The sequence below is a fragment of the Haliotis rufescens genome, unplaced genomic scaffold (assembly GCF_023055435.1).
Source record: "Haliotis rufescens isolate VD_foot unplaced genomic scaffold, xgHalRufe1.0.p SCAF_8, whole genome shotgun sequence".
Lineage (NCBI taxonomy): Eukaryota > Metazoa > Mollusca > Gastropoda > Lepetellida > Haliotidae > Haliotis > Haliotis rufescens.
In genome coordinates this window covers 28833576-28854993 of record NW_025964372.1, presented here as the reverse complement: position 1 = coordinate 28854993, position 21418 = coordinate 28833576, and the positions used below count along the sequence as shown (strand labels likewise).

General features: G+C 39.5%; 1 protein-coding gene across 2 annotated transcripts in view; it reads right to left on the bottom strand.

The window, feature by feature from the left end:
- Positions 1 to 8123: 8123 nt before the first annotated feature.
- LOC124121615 (calcium-binding mitochondrial carrier protein SCaMC-2-like) overlaps positions 8124 to 21418 on the bottom strand; it is a 30493-nt gene continuing 17198 nt past the window's right edge. For both annotated transcript variants that reach the window (XM_046484646.2, XM_046484647.2), the window contains 8 exons: positions 19929 to 20016; positions 19661 to 19772; positions 18578 to 18736; positions 17708 to 17857; positions 16616 to 16726; positions 12970 to 13137; positions 10702 to 10846; positions 8124 to 9611 (listed from right to left, as the gene is read on the bottom strand). In XM_046484646.2, coding sequence (XP_046340602.1) covers positions 9421 to 9611; positions 10702 to 10846; positions 12970 to 13137; positions 16616 to 16726; positions 17708 to 17857; positions 18578 to 18736; positions 19661 to 19772; positions 19929 to 20016 — 1124 coding nt within the window. In that variant the 3' untranslated portion in view covers positions 8124 to 9420. The remainder of the gene's footprint in view (positions 9612 to 10701; positions 10847 to 12969; positions 13138 to 16615; positions 16727 to 17707; positions 17858 to 18577; positions 18737 to 19660; positions 19773 to 19928; positions 20017 to 21418) is intronic.

Here is a 21418-nt window from a genome sequence, read left to right as displayed (position 1 = left end):
AGCGCCACCAGTGGTTATTACGAGTAATGTCCTTTCTATGCCTCTCCTATTGACCAATCAGATTCAACCTCTCGTATCACTAGCATTTGCTTCAAACAAAACGGTGGCCCCCAGTCAAGACGATCTGATCAATAATCAAGATCTATATTGTGATCAAACAAGTCTTACATCGCGAAGTGCATCAAATCACGTGAGCACCTTGATTAAAAACATGAAAAGATATAGAAAATACTTGTTGACAACGAGTTAGCGGTGCACATGCTTTGCTAATCCTGCAGTCGACCGAACTATGCATGACACTTTACGAGCCGGATTTCGATTTCGGTGCGCGATTTTGATTGGACTATGCATAGACTCGTTAGTCCAGCCAAAATGTAACTCCATAATACCAGCCTAGTTCGGCCAGGGTGGAAACTGGACTTTTATAGTCAGTTAACTCACTTGCCTCGGGAAGATGATTGGCGTAGTTTGTTTCTCACAATAGTATCCAGACTCGAAATTGAAACAAATCTTTTTCTTAACTTGCCCTTGTATTTACTTTCTGCAATAAGTAATAGGAAATCTTTGTCAATACTTCACAACTTTGTATACACTGTTTCTCTATGTCTTATAAATACTTAAGGCCACTTGATAACATGTACCAAACCCCTTTGCCTGTCTGCCCTGTATGACCGTCTCCGTGGTCTAGTGGTAGAGCGTCCGCCCAGAGAGCGGAAGGTCCTGGGTTCGATCCTCAGCTGCGTCATACCAAAAGACGTTAAAAGATGGTACTGGTTGTTACCCTGTCTGGCGCTCGGCATTAAGGGGTTAAAGCAAGGACTGGTCGGCGCAGAGTCAGTATACTGTGTCTGAGTGGGGTATTCATGTTAAACTGCGGATGGTATCTCAGTGGGCTAGCACTATAAATCGGCATCAGTCCGGTCTAGTACAAGCAGCCAGCCACACACGTACACACACACACACACACACACACACGTGCATGCACGTCGCTATTTAAGTGCAATAATCTTGGACGCGACGTTAAACCCAATTTCACCTCACCTCTGCCCTGTACAGTTTTAATAGCAAGCAATGATAGGGTATGCACAAAGAAACCTGCAAGCAAACCTAGAAACAATCTGGGTGAGCCAGGATTCGAAACCACAATCATCTGTTTCTGACGTGCCAAAGGAACGCAATTCTCCCAAGCAAACTGCGGCACTATGCACAAAGAAACCCGCAAGCAAACCTAGAAACATAATCTGGGTGAGCCAGGATTCAAAACCACAATCATATGTTTCTGACGTGCCAAAGGAACGCAATTCTCCGAAGCAAACTGCGGAAATTTATACGACTGGGCCACACATGCCCCCTCATGGGTGAGTGAGTTGGGTTTAACGCCACTTTTAACAGTATTCTAGCTATATCACGGCGTGTCAGCTTAATGTGGGAGGAACACCTGAAGTGATGCAAGTCTCAGACGTTTACCACTTCGGTCAAACCCATGAGCACGGGTATGGTGCTGACAAACCTAGAAATATAATCGGGGTGAACCAGGATTCGAACTCAGGATCATAGGTTTCTGGCGTGCCCAAGGGATGCAACTCTGCACAGCGAATCGCTGCGCTTTAGATGACTGGGCCACCTGTGCCCCCCATCTCTCATGGGTGAAGCGACATGTAGTGTATACAAACCTGTGAAGTGATAAAGCTGAATCAGGAATGGTTAAAAAAACAAAGGTTGAAAGAACAACTGAACACATTTGGCATTTATAAAACTATAAAAATTTATATTTTCTTACAAGAGAACAATGTGTTGGGCAATATATTTGAGAGAGAAAATATTACGATACAACAGCAAACTAAACAAAAATACAGTGACATTGACACGATGCTGAATATCTTGATACTGACTTGGGAGTACATGTATTAATAAACATCTACCTTCTACATAATTACTACATAATTACTACATCAAGTGGTCAGAACAAATACACCTCGGGTAGTACATTACTTAGATAATGCAGTAACTACTTGTATAACTGAAACAAGTTCAACTGAACGTGTAATAATACTAACTATGGCGACAAATGTATCAAAATATTAATTGACACTGATGTTGAATATATCTTACAACATCTATATAGGAATAACATATCTGAAAAAATATATTCTTAAATAAGTATCAACATTGAATTAACATAATCAAGTAAAATTGTAGCCACCAAGCCAAATTATCCTGAAGTTTGAAGACCACAAGGGAGAGCACTCTGGTATTGTTGTCGGTCATATGGACATCCTGATGCTGTATTCAACCAGAGACCATATAATAGATTATATGGTCTCTTATTCAACCCAACACTTATCGAGTTTTAAATGGTATGTTGCAATGGGGATAAAGGGGTGCCATTGCTGAGAGTAATTTTGTTGCATGCGATATATGTTTTTTTCCCCATTACATTTCACAGAGCAATCTTTAATAGCGCTAAGAAGATTGTAACGTCAATGCTTTAATGACGTCTTGACAGTCGAAGCACCAAGATTGCTTTTGGGAACAGGGAGCAAGTGTTGGCCAACAAGCGTATGTTGTTGGTGGTTTCACATTCGTTTCAGTTTCCTGGACATTTCCTACAAACCCACCGATATTTCCAGCAAAAGTCAAGGAGATTCAGAAAGTCAGGATTTTGATTTCTGACTTGAGGCTTCAGAAGCCATCAGTCTGAAAAGATGTTGAAACAGCTATAAACGATACTGATTTCATGTTCCTGGACAGCATTGTGAAACAGAGAAGACCATTCCAAACTTGTCCAAGTTTGTCAAATTATCTTATGTTAGTTTGCAATGTCAGTTTTATAACAAACTAACCTAAAAATGTCCTTTTATGCAATAGTGAACAATATTTAAGCTATATTACAGCAGACCATACATAATCACCCAGGGTACTCACAACCATCCAGGTCAAAATTCTTCAACCAGATCCTCAATTTGGTTTGCTCATAATGCGCCAGGGTCTCACTACCCTGGGACCAGAGGCAGTGCGCTCATTAGGTTGAATACAGTACACTGATATCACAATAAATAGGACGGGACCTCCACTTTGATTCTGCTTAAGTCTGGTAGAGTGACAAATAATCAGCAAACATTAAACATACAGCTTATGTGCATGGCTAGCGTTGGTGAGTGAGTGAGTGAGTGAGTTTTAGGGATCCACCATAGATGGGTTTTTTTAAGCTACAGCTACAAAACCAGATATTTGTTTATTGAAACTATGAGTTAAAAGAATATTTAGAGACAATTTACTTTTCTGGGTAAAATCCCAGCCCATTCTTTGACTTTAAGATGACATTATAAAAGGTGATTGTATTTTACTGATCAGAAGATAAGATTCCTTGCTTGAAGACACTGAAAACTAATGGGTCAGTCAATGGGATCCAACTAGTTCCTGTCTACTGAAGCCTTAAAGCTACCATGTGATATTGCTGAGTAGTTGTAGTAAGGAGCTGGTGATTTAGAAAGTCAATGTTGAAGTGAATTGATGAAGAATGTCTTTGACAAAGAATTTCAACAATATTACAGCACAATTATGCAAAGATATAAGGAAGCGGGATATGAGATTCAGCGCCACTGTTCACTGGGGAATAAATAGGAGTATTCCACAATGTACCATTGTTCATTGGATTACACTGTAGCAATGACTGGTATAGCAATGCAGTATTCTATGATCTCAGATCAATAAACTTACTTGTTTAGTCATAAAACTACGGTTCAAATTTAGGAAAGTAATTTTTGGATTGTTTTAAAAAGTTGTTTCATTGAAAGAACTTAACATGTTTTCATTTTTTAATAGAATGATTCCATCAGAAATGCAATTGGTCTGGCCTGACAGTGTAACAAAACATACCAAAACATCCAACATATTTGACATATTTGACAGAGCATTGTATACAGGGAGCCTTTTGTATTCCACATCTCTCCCCGAGAAGAGTGGGTATTTATCTTATTTAAGTGCGTATAATACACAAAAATGAGGTAATTTTCGCCCATTTCTTATTGTTCTGTTTACAGATTACTTAAATTTGACCTAAAATAACTTAGGGTAGCTGAGAACAAAACATTGTATACAGATCACACATATAGTTGAAGAGTGAAACCCCTTGTACAGTGAAATCCTTGCGTCAAGATCCTGCTTATCTGGATATGACACTAGACATTACTCATCATGTCAACATGAAGGACTTTATTATCTGTTCAATGATATATAGGTTTATTCATAGTCAAACACCGTTGTGTCAAAGTTAAAGGGTTATCCGGGGTTCGACACAACCAAAAATTATGAACAATGAAGGAATATGTAGACACCATGCTTTAATTTGAGATACCCAAAAGTTTGACACATCAAAGTTCGACACAATGGTAATACAGAAATTCATTAACCTTGATGTTTTCTCAGGAATGTCATCTGCATCAAAGGGAGATCACTGCATATTCAACAATTACAAATAAACTTTCATTATGTCAGGCATTAAATTCATTCTGAAGATTCTGTATTTGTTTCCTGGTTAGCCTGTTAGACCAATCAAATGGTTTACTACATCATGGAGTGAGTGAGTATGGTTTTTACGCCGCTTTTAGCAATATTCCAGCAATATCACGACGCGGGAACCAGAAATTGGCTTCACACACTGTACCCATGTCGTGAATCGAACCCAGGTCTTCGGCTTGACGAGCGAATGCTTTAACCACTAGGCTACCCAACCGCCCCCTACATCATGTAAAAACCAGGACTTTCTAACACTAGGTCACTGCTTAACAAAGGACATCATCAGTACTTCCTGGATATGTATACACTACGTTCCTCCTTCAATACGTTAGTCTGATGTGATGTAGCTGTGACACATGTCTTTAGTTAATCAGCTAATGAAACGAGGCTGTGTAGAACGGATGGAAGCCAATGAGCTCACATCACTAATACTTTAGAAACTAGAGCCGAGTATTGCCTTGGACCATACGATACGATTCGCATCACAACTGGTATCTACTGGTAACACGATACACCACATCTACAAGAAAGAAATGATGAAATCACTGAAATACATCTCTGAAACCTCGTTCTTTATTCATTTATTTATTTTTATCTCAAAAACTTTAACAAAGAAAACTACAAGAACAAAACAGTTTTGAACAAAGGGATGGTTATTAAATGTAACAGTGAGTTGGAATGTCATGTTCTGCCATGCTTACAGATGGCGCTGTGCTACTTCTGCCATTATGGGAGGTAACTCTCTACAAGTTCCTGTCCAATTTATATAGCGCATCATGATCTCACAAACTGACAATTCAAGCATCGTGTATACCTAAGTATCGATGATATCATAGCTATCGGTGAATCGTTACTGAAACTAGTGAAAACCCAACCATTGCTCGACATTGAAGAAATGACAATACAAAAGGAGTGAGTGAGTGAGTGAGTGAGTGAGTTGGATTTAATGCCGCTTTTGACATTATTTCAGTTATATAGCGGCGTGTCAGCTTAATGTGGGAGGAAAGCCCAAAGTGATGCAGGTCTAAGACGTTTACCACTTCGGTGAAACCCACGAGCACGGGTATGGTGCTGACAAACCTAGAACCATAATTGGGTTGAACCAGGATTCGAACCCACAATCATAGGTTTCTGGTGTGCCCAAGGGACGCAACTCGCGGCACCTTAGACGACCATTGGTCTGAGTACTCACTAGTTACCCTTTGCTCAAGCCAGGCTCACTTCATTAATAATAGCACCACAAAGTGGTCGTATGTATTGTGGAGGTGGAGGAGTGTAGTGGATAAATACCCATGACGTATTGATGATAAACAAAGGATATACATGGTAGTAATGAGGTAGTACAAATGACCCAGGACATCGACGGCAGACATGTCAGCACAGTGCTGCCATAGCATCTGAATCAAGGAAGCCTAAAATTTTAACTTTTGAACACTTCAGACACTTAAAGAGAGACATTAGATGAGAGACACGAGGATATTAGAAGGAGACGTGGACATTAGACTGGAGTGAGTGAGTGAGATGGGTTTAACGCCGCTTTTAACAGTATTCCAGTTATATCACGGCCGGTCAGCATAATGTGGGTGGAAAGCCTGAAGTGATGTAGGTCTCAGACGTTTACCACTTCGGTGAATCCCACGAGCATGGGTATGGTGCTGACAAACCTAGAAACATAATCGGGGCGAACCGGGATTCGAACCCACGATCATGGTTTCTGGCGTGCTCAAGGGATGCAACTCTGCACAGCGAATCACTGGACATTAGACACTAGACATGTCGGACATTAGCAGGGAGCTGTAGGACATTAGACACTAGACATGTCAGACATTAGCAGGGAGAATTGAGACAACAGCAGGGAGATGTGGGACATTAGACACTAGACATGTCGGACATTAGCAGGGAGAATTGAGACATCAGCAGGCAGATGTGGGACATTAGATGGGAGACATGTCGGACATTAGCAGGGAGCTGTAGGACATTAGACACTAGACATGTCAGACATTAGCAGGGAGAATTGAGACATCAGCAGGCAGATGTGGGACATTAGACGGGAGCTGTAGGACATTAGCAGGGAGCTGTAGGACATTAGACACTAGACATGTCAGACATTAGCAGGGAGAATTGAGACAACAGCAGGCAGATGTGGGACATTAGACACTAGACATGTCGGACATTAGCAGGGAGAATTGAGACATCAGCAGGCAGATGTGGGACATTAGATGGGAGACATGTCGGACATTAGCAGGGAGCTGTAGGACATTAGACACTAGACATGTCAGACATTAGCAGGGAGAATTGAGACATCAGCAGGCAGATGTGGGACATTAGATGGGAGACATGTCGGACATTAGCAGGGAGCTGTAGGACATTAGACACTAGACATGTCGGACATTAGCAGGGAGAATTAAGACATCAGCAGGCAGATGTGGGACATTAGACGGGAGACATGTCGGACATTAGACAGGAGGCATATTGGACATTAACCTCAATCTGAACAGAAATATAGCCTTAGCTGAATGCAGACATTGCACTAGCATGTTTAAAAGTATATACAGTAAACATTGCACAAGGGCAGTTTCGATAATAGCACATTCAGCATGTACTCTTTGAGTGATACACTTCAATGAACAATTAGTTTTTGTACGTGAAATATTTACAGCTGGTTGGCAATAAAGATATGTGCACATTATGACAGAATTCCAGCAAATATACAAAATGTGTACATCCACTGGTTCGCTAAACAGAAACATGGCAGTGTATAAACCTCACCAGTCTTGCAGTTTTAAAAGAACATCACCTGTCTAGCTGATTCTATTGGGATAAACAGATCCAGTCTATACATGGAAAGTTCTTTTGAGTATTTGAATTGGGCTCAAATTCAGGCAGGATTTCTGTGAAAAATCAGGGCTGGTATGAAAAAAGAATATTAAAAATATTTTAGATTATTTTTTGAGTTCATCCAAAGCTTTACAGACATGTTGACATATGAGGTAGGCTGTCACTTAACCTATTGTTACACTGTAGATTTATTCACCGCCAATCTGCCACCCAATCTAAGCAGTGGCCACTAAATTACATTTTGATGTTGGTGTTCTCTATGTGGGCTGCTAGTTTGATGTGAAGTCACCTATACCTGTTGTGTAATGGCAATACTAATTAGTTATAGAGGGGACACAACAGCTGGTTCAGTAGTCCTTGAGTATTGTCTATCTGTTGAAGATGAACGATTTCTGATTCGAAAAGTCTACTGCAGCCATCACCATGGCAACCTAAAGATGAACTATATTCAGATGTTAACGAATTCATCAATCTTTACAACAGAGTCAATTATTGAACAATATCCATGAAAATCCTTTTAAAGATCAGATGACACAAAACATCACTTATGAAAACAACATTTGTTCTTGTGTCACACACATTCATGACAAACATCCAAATCTAGTTCACAGAATGTGTCTTTTTGGGGAAAATAAGACACATCTGAACCGGTAATGATTCAGTTATGGGAAGAAGATACTTGCTGTGGAAGAAACAATACCATATTGAAGTTGTCCTTTTGTAAAAATTTGCACAGCGAATTAGGAGGAAAAACAATAAATCTCACATTTTATAACAAATATGTTCTTTATTTCCAAGTTCACCAAACCATCCTTATTTTCAAGTCACTATTCCTATGAAAATAAAAGTGTTTCCCTTATTAGAGAAATATTTATTTACAAACTGAAATATTATGATCATTTCATAAATTGTATTCTTTAGTTAGTGCTCAGCATGATATCTGGTGATGCTCTTCAAAAGCCAAAAAAACATGCTCCGGAACAGATACTGGAGCTGAAGTGTTACAAACTCAACAAAAAACGATGACATTTCCCTCCAACTTAGACAATTCATGAGATAAACCTATGTCAAGTTGACAAAGGCTGTGTGAATTGTGGATAATTAAGTATGATGATTGTGTTCGACGATCAGTTATGTAAGAAAAATCATGTCAATGGTTTTGTTAATGAGGACAACAAGCTCACCTCTCACAGATTGAGATCACGCTCAAGGAAACAGATCACAGATAGATATCATGTGCACAGTAGGTTAAGATCCAGTCATAAGGATTCCTTCTCCAAACATAACAATATAGTTAACAATAACAAGTGGAGGAAGTATGAACCCCTCAAATCTGAGGGGTTCAGAACACCAGAGCATGTAGTTCTCCATCTCAGCAGTAATGTACAACAACTGTAAGACAAGCACTGTTAATCCTTGTTATATTGTTCACATATCCTGCAAAATAATTTTCACTCACTTAGCATTCATATTCTTTCCAATATGACAATTGTAATAATTTAAACTACTCAAAAGAAGTTAAGGACCACCCGATTCTTTCACATTACAATAGTTCATCTCTTATGCCATGACAGGTTAACCATAGTAATAACAACTGGGTGGTCCTAAACTTCTTTTGAGTAGTATAGATAAGTATGAATTAATAAAAATCCATACACGGAGAACGGTTCAACCGAAAGGAGACATCAAAACCAACAGACAGACGAACACACGTTAAAGTTCGATATACTCTGCATTTGAATGAAAGACAGCAGAGTATAGACTTACACATAAACACAAACATGATTTTCCAAAAAAACAAATCCCTGAAGCCGTACCTCAAATGTTTTACCCTGACTGGGATGACATTGGAATACCTGCAAGGTGGGTGGAGAGAGAACACTGCTTCATGTCTCCTTGTAGCAAGCAGACAGAGAGATGCTGAGTTGCGTAGGAGGTGTATTTGAATTCCTATGGATAAAATGAGTCTGACACTATGGACATGAAAAGTCCAACACTATGAGCAGATAGAAATCACTGGACTGACGACGTCCTGGAGTGCTGTTGCAGATGCGGAGTCAAATCCTATGTCATGGAGACACCTAGAGCTTTGCGGACTTGTTCATACACAACATAGCTGATGCTGACGGCCGGTGCCACCTTCATGAAGTTGGGCGTGATGCCACGATACAGGCCGCGAGGACCTTCCTCACGTATAATAGTCCTAAACAATCCTGTCATATTATCTGGAATCCCGCCCTTCACGTCGGCCTTAGCTGCAACAGAAAAGCATGGAGTGAGTGAGTATGGTTTTACGCCGCTTTTAGCAATATTCCAGCAATATCACGGCGGGGGACACCAGAAATGGGCTTCACACATTGTACCCATGTCGGGAATCGAACCCGGGTCTTCGGCATGTCGAGCTAACGCTTTAACCACTAGGCTACCCGACCGCCCCAGAAAAGCATGGAACTCATAAGTGAGTTAAAATTTAACTTCGCAACTGCATTTTTTCAGCCATAAAGCGACCTCAACTTTAAATATAGCAAGTCATATAAATAATCCAAGTTATACTGTAAATCGCGAAATTAACGCGAGTGTGAATAAAATACGATAAATGCGAGTTGTCTTTGCTCGCATTAATAAACATCACATTTATATCAACAATAACACAATTTGGTTAGCAGAAATACCAACTTAGACATACGCTAAAAACAAACAACTATGTATTCCACATCATTGTTTATTGAGCACCACTTGTAACAAATATATAAACAATGTCATTCAAGCACTAATTACATCCTGTGAATTGTCAGTGCTGGGGCCAAAGATTTAACTTGAGTTGGTTCAATTATTGTATTTCCTGTGAACTTCCTTAATGCCAATTAACAGAATAAACTCAAAAAGTATATGTTGTTCTTAGGAAAACACTATGTATTGTTTTAGCGGAAGTACTCTACTCAGCAGTAATAAGCGGTGCTATTTGGTGTGTGATTGGATTAAGGTCAGGTTGGATTAAGGTGAGGATCTGTCTCCAGGAAAATCTTTACTGTGGAAAGACTGTGTTTATCAAATTTAGTGTGTAAGGGAGATAATCGCATACTAGTCAAAAACATGGAGTAAGATGTAAAACTGGAAATGAATTGAAACCAATATTGTTCCTATTGTCATAAACCATACTCGTGTTCATTCCACATTTTGGGAAAATTTGTTTACCATTTTAACAAAGACATGATAATTTTTTGCTGCTGTTTTCATGCTTTGCATCAAAGTGTTTTTTGCTTTTGTTTTAGTTTCTTCCACCTCTGCCTCGGAAGCCGAACATGGAGATTAAAAACACAGAAAATGCTATGGAGCAACAGTTACCTTGTGCCTGTAGTCTTGTTCTAACCAGAGCCAGGGGGTAGCTGGCAAGCTGGCCACAAGTACTGCTGGTAGTTCCACACGCCAGCAATACAAAGATGCCTGGGTCCTTGTTCTTATTCCTTGCACTGTATGACTTCTTCAGTGTCTGCAGATATAAACAGTATCAGTCACTGTCTGTGGAAACTTACCCCAGTGTGTTGACACCGTCATCTCACACAAATCTGCCTGACTCAAATAATTAGATTTGTTAGGTGAGGTGAGGTGAAATGGGGTGTAACGTCGTGTCCAAGATTATTGCACTTATATAGCGACGTGCATGTACGTGTGTGTGTTTGTGTGGCTGCTTGTACTAGTCCGGACTGATGCCGATTTATAGTGCTAGCACACTGAGATACCATGCCGCAGTTTAACATGAATACCCCACTCAGACACAGTATACTGACTCCGAGCCGACCAGTCCTTGTTTTAGCCCCTTAATGCCGAGCGCCAGACAGGGTAACAACAAGTACCATCTTTTAACGTCTTTTGGTATGACACGGCCGGGGATCGAACCCCGGACCTTCCGCTCTCTGGGCGGACACTCTACCACTAGACCACGGAGGCGGTCAGGTTTGTTAGGTCTTTATTGAGGAAATAACATATTTTTAGAATAAAAGTATCATTTATACTTATCCTGACTCATACTTATTGCTTATCTCATCTCATTTTCGAACGGTAGTGGAAACTTCTTGAACAGTGTTCCGAGAACAATGAGTGAGTTGGGTTTAACGCCGCTTTTAACAATATTACAGTTATATCGCAGCGTGTCAGCTTAATGTGGGAGGAAAGCACAAAGTGATGCAGGTCTTAGACGTCTACCACTTCAGTGAAACCCACGAGCACAGGTATGGTGCTGACAAACCTAGAAACATAATCGGGGCGAACCGGGATTCAAACCCACAACCATAGGTTTCTGGCGTGCCCAAGGGATGCAACTCTGCACTGCAAATCACGGCGCCTTAGACGACTGGACCACCCATGCCCCTGGTGCCAAAATGATGATTGACGGACTACAGCATAACAATAACAAGTCTATTTCTAAGGCGCTGTTCTCCATTCACTTTGTGGTTGCTAAAAGCGCACACAAACAGTTGTGATATTTGGAAGTACTTATTAAAAAATATATGTCTTGAGTTTGGCCTTAAAAACAATCTACAGTTCAATCAGTAGAGGGTTCCACAGGAAAGGAGTGAGTGAGTATGGTTTTGACGCCGCCTTTAGCAATATTCCAGCAATATCACACTGGAGACACCAGAATGGGCTTCACACATTGTACCCATGTTGGGATTTGAAGCCGGGTCTACCTGACCGCCCCCCACAGGAAAGGAGCACAGTGTGGACCCGATTTTGTCCAAAGGAAGTGAGGCTGATATTAAGAACAGAGAGAAGCATCCTTTCAACATATCGCAGATTGCTGGGGAACTATATTCTTATCATGCTTATAGGAATCCCCACTGATAGTGAACAAGTCCTTGGTCTTCAGAGAAGAAAGTCGGTGGTTCATATACCAGCTAGATTTAAAATCTGTTTTGTTTGTTTGTTTATTCGTTGTTTAACGTCGCACTCAGCAATATTCCAGCTATATGATGGCGGTCTGTAAATAATTCAGTCTGGACCAGACAATCCAGTGATTAATATCATGGGCATCGATCCACGCAATTGGGATTGATGACATGCATCAACCAAGTCAGCAAGCCTGACCGCCCGATCCCGTTAGTCGCCTTTTACGACAAGCATAGTCGCCTCCTACGGCAAGCAAGGGTTGCTGAAAACCTATTCTAACCCGGATCTTCATGGGCCATTAAAAATCTGTACACAACCACTATTGTGTTTATTTCTGAAGCACTATAGGTGAAACAGCAAGGTCACGATACGTATCACGATACGATACCTATCGCATATTTATGTCAAATGGCATGGAAACTTCCTGACAATAAATACTTCAGAGCAGTTTCAAAAGGAAAAGCTAGCTGTAGACACATGTTCGTCATGGCGATTTTAAGCTACTTTAACTTAAAACACTAATCACAACACATTTTGAGATATCTGACCGACAAAAAAGCCAGGAGTCAATAAACAAATAGTGAGTAATTTATTAAGCATATCATCATGTATCAATACAGAAAAAAAGTATCGTATCACCACATGAAAACTCACAATGCACAGGTGCACCGATATATCGATTCACCCCAACAAAGCACTAAAGGATAGAATATTCATAACTCTTACCTCATAAATAGCAAGATCTATTCCAGCATATGGTATGATTCCTAGCAAGTTTGGGATGTACCCCTTGTAGAAGGCCTTGGCGCCTTCATGTTTGAAGATCTTCATGGTACAGTCAAACACACCATTGTACTGTCCCGTCTTCCGCAAGGCCAGGCGAGTCTTCAGGACCTGTACATAGGAACCAAGTCATGGAATAACTCTTCCGATGAAACTAACATGGATCATTCACACCTTGGCTGAACGCCGCTTTGAACAGTTTTTCAGTTATATCACGGCATGTCAGCTTGATGTGGCAGGAAAGCTTAAAATGATCTTACATGGATCTTACTTTGGAGAACTACACAAACCAAGGAAGATAATCAATGAGCGAGTGAGTGAGTGAGTGAGTGAGTGAGTGAGAGAGATTTAAAGTCACGTTGGCAATATTTCAGCCATTATGTGACTTGAACAAGTTATACAATATTAATAAAAACTGTTATAATAACTAGCTATATATCACAGATTGACTTAAAACTAGTTGTAGAACATTAAAAATATCTGATTATTGGGGTACGACACAATATAAAAATGGGGCTATAGATCGCCAACAAGGTTAAAATCACCATACTAGGGACCAAGGGGACTTAAATGCTACAATACTTAAAAATAATGCGATCCAATATAACGTGCAGTTACTTCCCTTTTCATGTGCACTGCTTTACTGCAGGAAAACGAACAGATTATAACAATTAAACTTGGCCAATACAAATTTGAAATTTGAGATAAAACATCACTAGACATGATGATTTACCGATTAAATTGTATTTCCTGTTCTGATTGGCATTGTTTTATATGCAGAGACTAAGATTATCGTTTGTCTTATCTCGTCTCGTAAACTAAGCAGCAATCAGCTGTACACGTTTCTCGGATCTATTGGTGATTCGGTCAAAAATTACCCAATAATATAACTTTAAAGAATTTTGATACAATGAGCGGAAGAATTGTATCTGAAACTACAATTTTATCAAGAATAATTTATTCCAATATCATGTTACCATGTACTATATACATGTGAAATAAATTAATAACCATAAGCGTAGATCTTTGGTTCAGCTGATCGCTATTGCCGGATATGTTTTCATATGGAAGAATTTGACCAATCACTGTTGATGCTCCCGTGGTCGTGTTTGCGAAAACTTAATGTTGACATATAATAGTATTACTACATCAAATATGACTTTCAGCGATTCAATGAATGGTATATGATATATATATCCATACTCTATCCACTAAAGTTTGTTTCAAGGCGTCAATAGTGGTAATATGACTGTGGTTGCTGTAAATAACGGTGAGTTGTGTGATCTTCCGATCACTTCACATACCATTTCGCCGAAATGAATTGACACAATATTGAATAAAATTAATAAAATAGATTACACATATAAATCCAGAAATATTATGAACTCTTTTTACAACCAGACAGTGTAATTACATGATTAATTGCGTATTTCAGCATGCATTTACCGACATGGTATTTCCGGTATAACGTGCTCACAGTAATGTGTCTGTGTTGGAGAAAAAAACCCATAAAAAAACCCTCTTCAACCCTGTGTACAAGACGACCCCCACCCCCATTTGAAAGCCTCCTAATTCTAGTTATGAAAAACTCGCCTTATACACAGCGATGTACCGATTTGGATTCTTACTAGTTTGTAGGCCACAACCAAAAATAAAAGGCAAAAAAAAGCTGCCCGTCCGCACGATATTTTCAAAAGCTATTGTCCCAGAACCAATTCTTTTTTTTTTTCAGCCTTACTGAACTTTGCATAAGCCACTCCATAACACATACTGTGCTTTTTAAAATGTTGAACGTATTAATCATATTCTTTTATCATGATGAGTAAATTCTTTATGAAATTTTCTAGCTTTTCCAACGAACCCTTAAACCAGCATGCACTATAAGGGTTTCTTAGCTACCCATTTTTATCTCTTCTGATCAGAAAAAAGGCTTCTGTACGTATTCGTGCTAGGAAATTCCCAAGGGTTTCCCCAGGAATGTGGAAGTAGTCCGTCAGTGTTTACGTCATTTCAACAACACGGTCTCGTGAAAAACGTATGAACGTCATATTGTGTCGTTCATACACTTATGAACGTCAATTACGCGTTCAGGTGACCGACCTCTCGTCAAATTGAAAAGCTGTCAACTTCAAATTAAACAAAATATTTTAAAGTGTTTGACAATACACCTGCCGGCTGGGGACAACAAGAATGGGGTTCACACATTGCATCCATTAGCATGATTAGGGCAGACTATTGGAACTATTTTCACTATTCCGATTGTATTGCAATAGTAGCCCATACAATTGCAAAACTATTGAGACAGTATAGAATCAACTTTAAGTATTGATGTTTGTATTTATCAATGTAATCATGGCAATGGAAATGAATCAAGTATTGCGGACAATGTCAAAGCCAGACATTTTCTTCCTCAAACCAAAGGGAAGTAACTCTTATCTCAAGTTGGTGTAATCCCTGTGAACCAACCACACAGGCAGGTTTGAATCTGCATAATGATACTATTGGCATTTCAAAATTCCTATCGATATAATACTACTGTAGGGTAAACAACAGTTCACTAATTTGATATACCGTATTTGACGTAATAAGCGCCTCGCTCTAATAAGTGCCCACAGCGATATTTGCAAATATATTTGATAGTGAACAATCCCAATTGGTATCCCTTCCGATTGATCAGTGTAAACAAGACTTATTTATTCGTGTATAATACTCACTAGTGTGTTATATGCACCCTTAATCATAAGGGCAATTAAATTCTGGAAAATATATCTGTTATGTATGATACGCACATACTTTTCTTTGGTATCATTTCAGGCTGTCAGAATAGACCACGACATTTATGATCTTTCAACTCTGTTTTTTCTCTCACCAACATTATATAAAAATAAGAGCCCCCTTTTTCTAATTTTGAGAGCGCCCCGGTCGCTTATTACGTTGAATACGGTACTACTATATCATTACACTCCTGGTATCCATGTGGCACATCAAACCCAGGTCTTCAGTGTGATGAAGCAATGCTTTAACCACTCAGCTAGTCCAGAGCTCCAGATAAGCTTTTGGTGTTGTGGGTATTTTACCCATGCATTTTAAAATCATTGGGTATCAGTAATTCTATCTGCGTATTCAAATTTCTGTTACCCACTTGTTACTTTTTACACATGTGGGTTTTTAAGTTTAATATTTAAAAACACTATTCATCTAGTCCCTGCAAACTGGTGTCGTGTGGGTTCGAGAGCTTTATAGGACTCAAAAATACCACGATACTTCCACAAGAAAGTGTGATGGCAAATGATCATGATGTAACTGTCATCGTGGAGTTGGCAAGGTTGACAGAATGCCCGTTTATAATTTCAAAATAAGTTGCTGATTTGCTAATCGAAAACGCAGGGTTACTTCACAATATTTTGATGATACGCACAAGTTTTATTTTTGTAGCGTATCTGTAATGTTCGTTGCGTACTTGATACGCTTGGATTATATTTTACTGTGTATTTCTGCATTTCTGATGCGTATTTCACGCAGATACGCAGCTTATCTGGAACTCTGTAGTCCCATACAGAACCAGGCAGAGGTGTGTGAGAAGTCTCACCTCCATGGGGTAGATGATGGTTTGTGAGATAGCCCCAGCAGCTGATCCGGACAGAAGTCTCTCAAACACATGAATATCTCGGTTTGAATCTCCTTTGATCCAAGTCTTGATCTGGAAACCACAACACAGATTATCATGGAGATTCAAAACATCTTTCAACTGTGGAGTTAGCTGAATTGTCATCTGTCGTTTACCTTGCATGTAAATTGTTCTTATTAAAAGGAATAAATTAACAGTGAACAGGTCAGAACTTGTTCAAGCAACAGCTCACACAGCAACAGTCACAACAGCATCCTAATCCAGGTCGTCAGAATTTTTTCAATCTTTTAATTTATTTCAAATATTCCCCCCCACCGCCAAACATGTTTCCACAAGATGCTTCTTATTAATTGTAATCCACTCCAATGTAAAAATATAATACTTCATTAGATCCCTTTCATTTTGTGATATCTAGTATTAATTCATCAAATTCTGCCTTAACTTATTGCAGCAAATCTAAATTACAGAATTGGTATGTGTATTCTCAAAGTTCAAAAATTGTATAAAATTGACCATTATGGCCCTGAAAGAAAATCACTTGAACCATCAATCTTCCTCAGGAGTTTAAACAGGGAGTAACCATGGTAACTGAATGTTGTTTAATGCCAGTCAGCAATATTCCAGCTCTATCATGGCATTCTGAAAAATAATCGACATGAAGTCTAGACAAACCAGTGACAAGCCACAGAAACAGTCAAGTCACAACACCCGATTGTCTGAAGTCAGCTGTGACAAGCATCAGATACCAGGGAACTATTTTTCCCTGAATCCCCAGGAACTAGGGCTGGTGGATAAAATTTGAAATACAGGCAAGTATGTTCCAGTGTCAACTCTGGCACAATGGATGAAAATATTTACATTTACACTTCTAATTAGTATTTGCAAGTGTAGCAGTCACTAAAGCCGACATTTATGAGTTTTTTTTAACTTTGTGTGACTTTGATCAATACTTGTATTGGGACGTAAGAAAATTGTGATCCACCGATGCATGGGATAACGTCTCATTACTACCAGGAGGCCCTAATGATGTTGAGTAAGGAACTGGTGACTTACTTGTTCATATGCCATGAACTTGAGTGCTGATTCAGGTGCTATCTTGATGACGTTGATGCCGTTGCCCCTCCACATGGACATATATCCCCCCTCCTTCAACATGTGCTGGAAGCCAGACTTAATACTGATGTTCTTCCTGGACCCGTGAACCTGGAGATGATCAAACACATTGCTGTGATAGGTGTAATGCATCAACGAAGACTTGGAGCATCACAAATATGTCACGATACGAATGCCCAAGTTGATGAGACGTATACAAGAGATCCCTAGGCAATGTTTTGTTTGTTTGTTGTTTAATACATCTTCCTGAAGCAAGGGAGTTAACTGACTGTAAAAGTCCAGTTTCCACCCTTGCCGAACTAGGCTGGAATTTCCAATATGACAACCGTCTGTAAATAATCGAGTATGGACGAGACAATTCAGTGATTGACATCATGAGCATCGATCCACCCAATTGGGATACGATGACATGCATCAACCAAGTCAGCGAGTCTGACAACCCAATCCCGTTAATCGCCTCCTACGACAAGCATAGTCGCCTTTTACGGCAAGCATGCCATGACAGACTAACTATAGTCAAATGAAAGAATCAAGTGTTCATTGATCTCCTTTGAGTAGTATACTTATGTAAGAGTTTTTGTTACCTTTACCAGGTGTTTCTAGAATCAAGAGACTTCTCATAAAATCCCGTTGGCATTTGCACAATTTTTATTTTCATATTTTTCTTATCCATCGATGATAAAGCAGATGGGCAAATAAAAACATTTTACATATTCTGATTGAGGCTTTTGGATCTGGTAGGTCAAATCCAAGTATTGAAAATTAAGAGGGTCGCTAAAACAACCCACCTGAGAAGACCAGTTGCCTCACCTGCAGTAGAATTTTTAACCTATCTAGCGGAGCAGTTGCTGTCCTTGACACTGCCCCTGCGGCCCCTCCTGCCACCAGGTGGCGCCACCACATCCCAGTCTGCAGTTCCTTCTCCGTGAAGTCATCTGGTACCAAGCTGTTCTCACCAATGTCGATAATCTGCAGTCATACAGTTTCAGGTTATTTTCAATCCTAATTCACCATTTATCATTTAAGTTTCCAAAAGTTCCTACTGACTTTCTCTCAAACAATGATTCATTCTGTGAACGTTGGGCACAAACATAAATTCCAGTTAATAACTCAATGGCTCAGCTTGAAATACGGGATATTTTAAATTAAGCATTGCTTTATGACAGACATATTTGTAATAAAAAGTACTTACAAATATATAGAAGAACAATCAGTATTTCTACAAAAGATTCACAGCCGTCTATAACTGGACTGATGCAATATCCTGTAGAGTTACATGACCAAACTGTTTATGAATTGTGACCCAAGACCAAGCAAATATATCATGTTATCCAGGATATCAACTATAATAAATATAGATGATCCAGTTTGGGCCAAACAAATATCTCAGGGCCCCATTCCACAAAGCCATCTTAGCGCTAAGATGATCGCAAGACCCATACTTTAACATAGGCTTGCGACTGAAAGTGCTAAGACCACTTTGTGGAACGGGTCCCTGTTGTCTAGTTATTTATATGTGATGAAATATATACCTTGGAAAGTGAGTGAGTGAGTGAGTTGGATTCAATGCAGCTTTGAACAATATTCCAGTTATATCACGGCATACCAGGTTAATGTGGGAAGAAAGCCCAAAGTGATGCAGGTCTGACGTTTACCACTACGTAGCACCTGAATAGGGGTATGGCGCTGACAAACCTAAAAACATAATCTGAGCGAACCGGCATTCGAACCCATGATCATAGGTGTATGTCATGCCCAAGGGAAGCAACTGTGCACAGCGAACTGCGGCACCTTCAAGACTCATGCCACCACACATACCCTGATACAAATAATAATACAGCACTTATGGTGACAAGACTGCACTCGGCACTGCCGCTATGAGTGTGTACCCACCGATGAATGCCTCCAGTAGTGCAGGATGTCCTTGAGGCTCTGGCCAGGAGTCAGCAGCAGAAACTCCCGCCACTCATTCCAGTCAATTTTCAGAGTTCCATCTTTGTCCATTCTGGAAGTTATGGAGGTATAATACTAACTTTCGGTTGTTAATTACCACTGCGCTCAGAAATATTACAGCTACATGATGTAGACTTGTAAATAATCGAGTCTGGACCAGACAAGCCAGTGATTGACATTATGAGGCACACTAAGTGTCTGAACATACCTCATGAGCAGTTTCTCAGCTTCAGCCGTGTCAATGTGAACGCCAAGTTTGCGGAATGATTCCCGAATCTCAGAAACATCAATTGTACCTGCACAATACAAGAACAGAGAAAGACATTAACAGTGAGGAACGATATATATACTTGTTCGAAGCAATCTGCCCCAATTAAAAACAGCTTGTGAGAGAGCAAACATTCCTATTAACAACAAAGTATTCAAAACCAGTAATGTTTTTATTTGCATTCGGTTAAATGAAATTTACAGTTGCCAAACATGCCAAATCTATGTTTGAAGCCTCTAAATTGAAAACACATGGGTTTTATCTCCTAAAAATATCAGAGCCATTTCTAGCTGATGAAACTGAGCCAAGAAATTCTGCAAGAACATAACACCTTATTATCCTATACTATCTCCCGTATAAGGAGATATTGCTTACTTGGGGAAAAAATCTCACCACTCACTGGTTCATTGACATAATCAATTTACCAAAGTGTTCAAACCTAGTCCTCACATATATATATATATATATTATCATTTCAGACTATGTTTTAATTGGGAACACATTTTCATTACTAAGCTAACTCCATCATATCAGTGACATACAACCATTGAAATACCCAACTCTGTTGTTAATGAGAACATGAACGCAAGGCAAACGCACCACCTGTGATGTTGTAGCACAGCAACCTTACAACATGATGTCCTATTACTACAGTGACATATACTAGTATTTAAAATAAAAGTCAATACAATTACAGATTTTATTGATTGTATTACAGTGGTATTTCTCAACAGATTCAACTCTTAACCAACTCGGGGCGGTCGGGTAGCCTAGTGGTTAAAGCGTTCGCTCGTCACGCCGAAGACCCGGGTTCGAATCCCGACATGGGTACAATGTGTGAAGCCCATTTCTGGTGTCCCCCGCCGTGATATTGCTGGAATATTGCTAAAAGCAGCGTAAAACCATACTCACTCACTCACTCTTAACCAACTCTTTACACAAACCTGATCCATTGCTAGATTGAGCTTAAAAGTTATGTTGCAAATACAATATTGCAGAAGTAATTTCACATTACTTTTGTACTTATCAATGTATATGTTAGGCCCTTAAAATTTCATTACAATAAAATATTTGCATTTTGAAATGTTCTTTGGCTTTGAAATCCCTCAACTATTTTATTTTATTGTAAACATCACCTCATCAAATAGAAACCTTTTTTTGTTGTAATTATTAACTCAGTATGATATGGGATCATATATCATAATAAATCTGCTAGACAAACTGATCCCTAATCAACTTGTGTTGATACAAGCAGTGGGGAAAATCTTAAGAACCAACCCTTCCTAATTTACACATACAGTAGACAATGGTTATAACGAACTCAAAGGGACCAAACGCGTTTAACACTCAAGATTATTGCACTTACATAAAGAGCAAGTAAGTATGTTTTTACCCTGCTTTTAGCAAAATTCCAGCAATATCACGGCGGG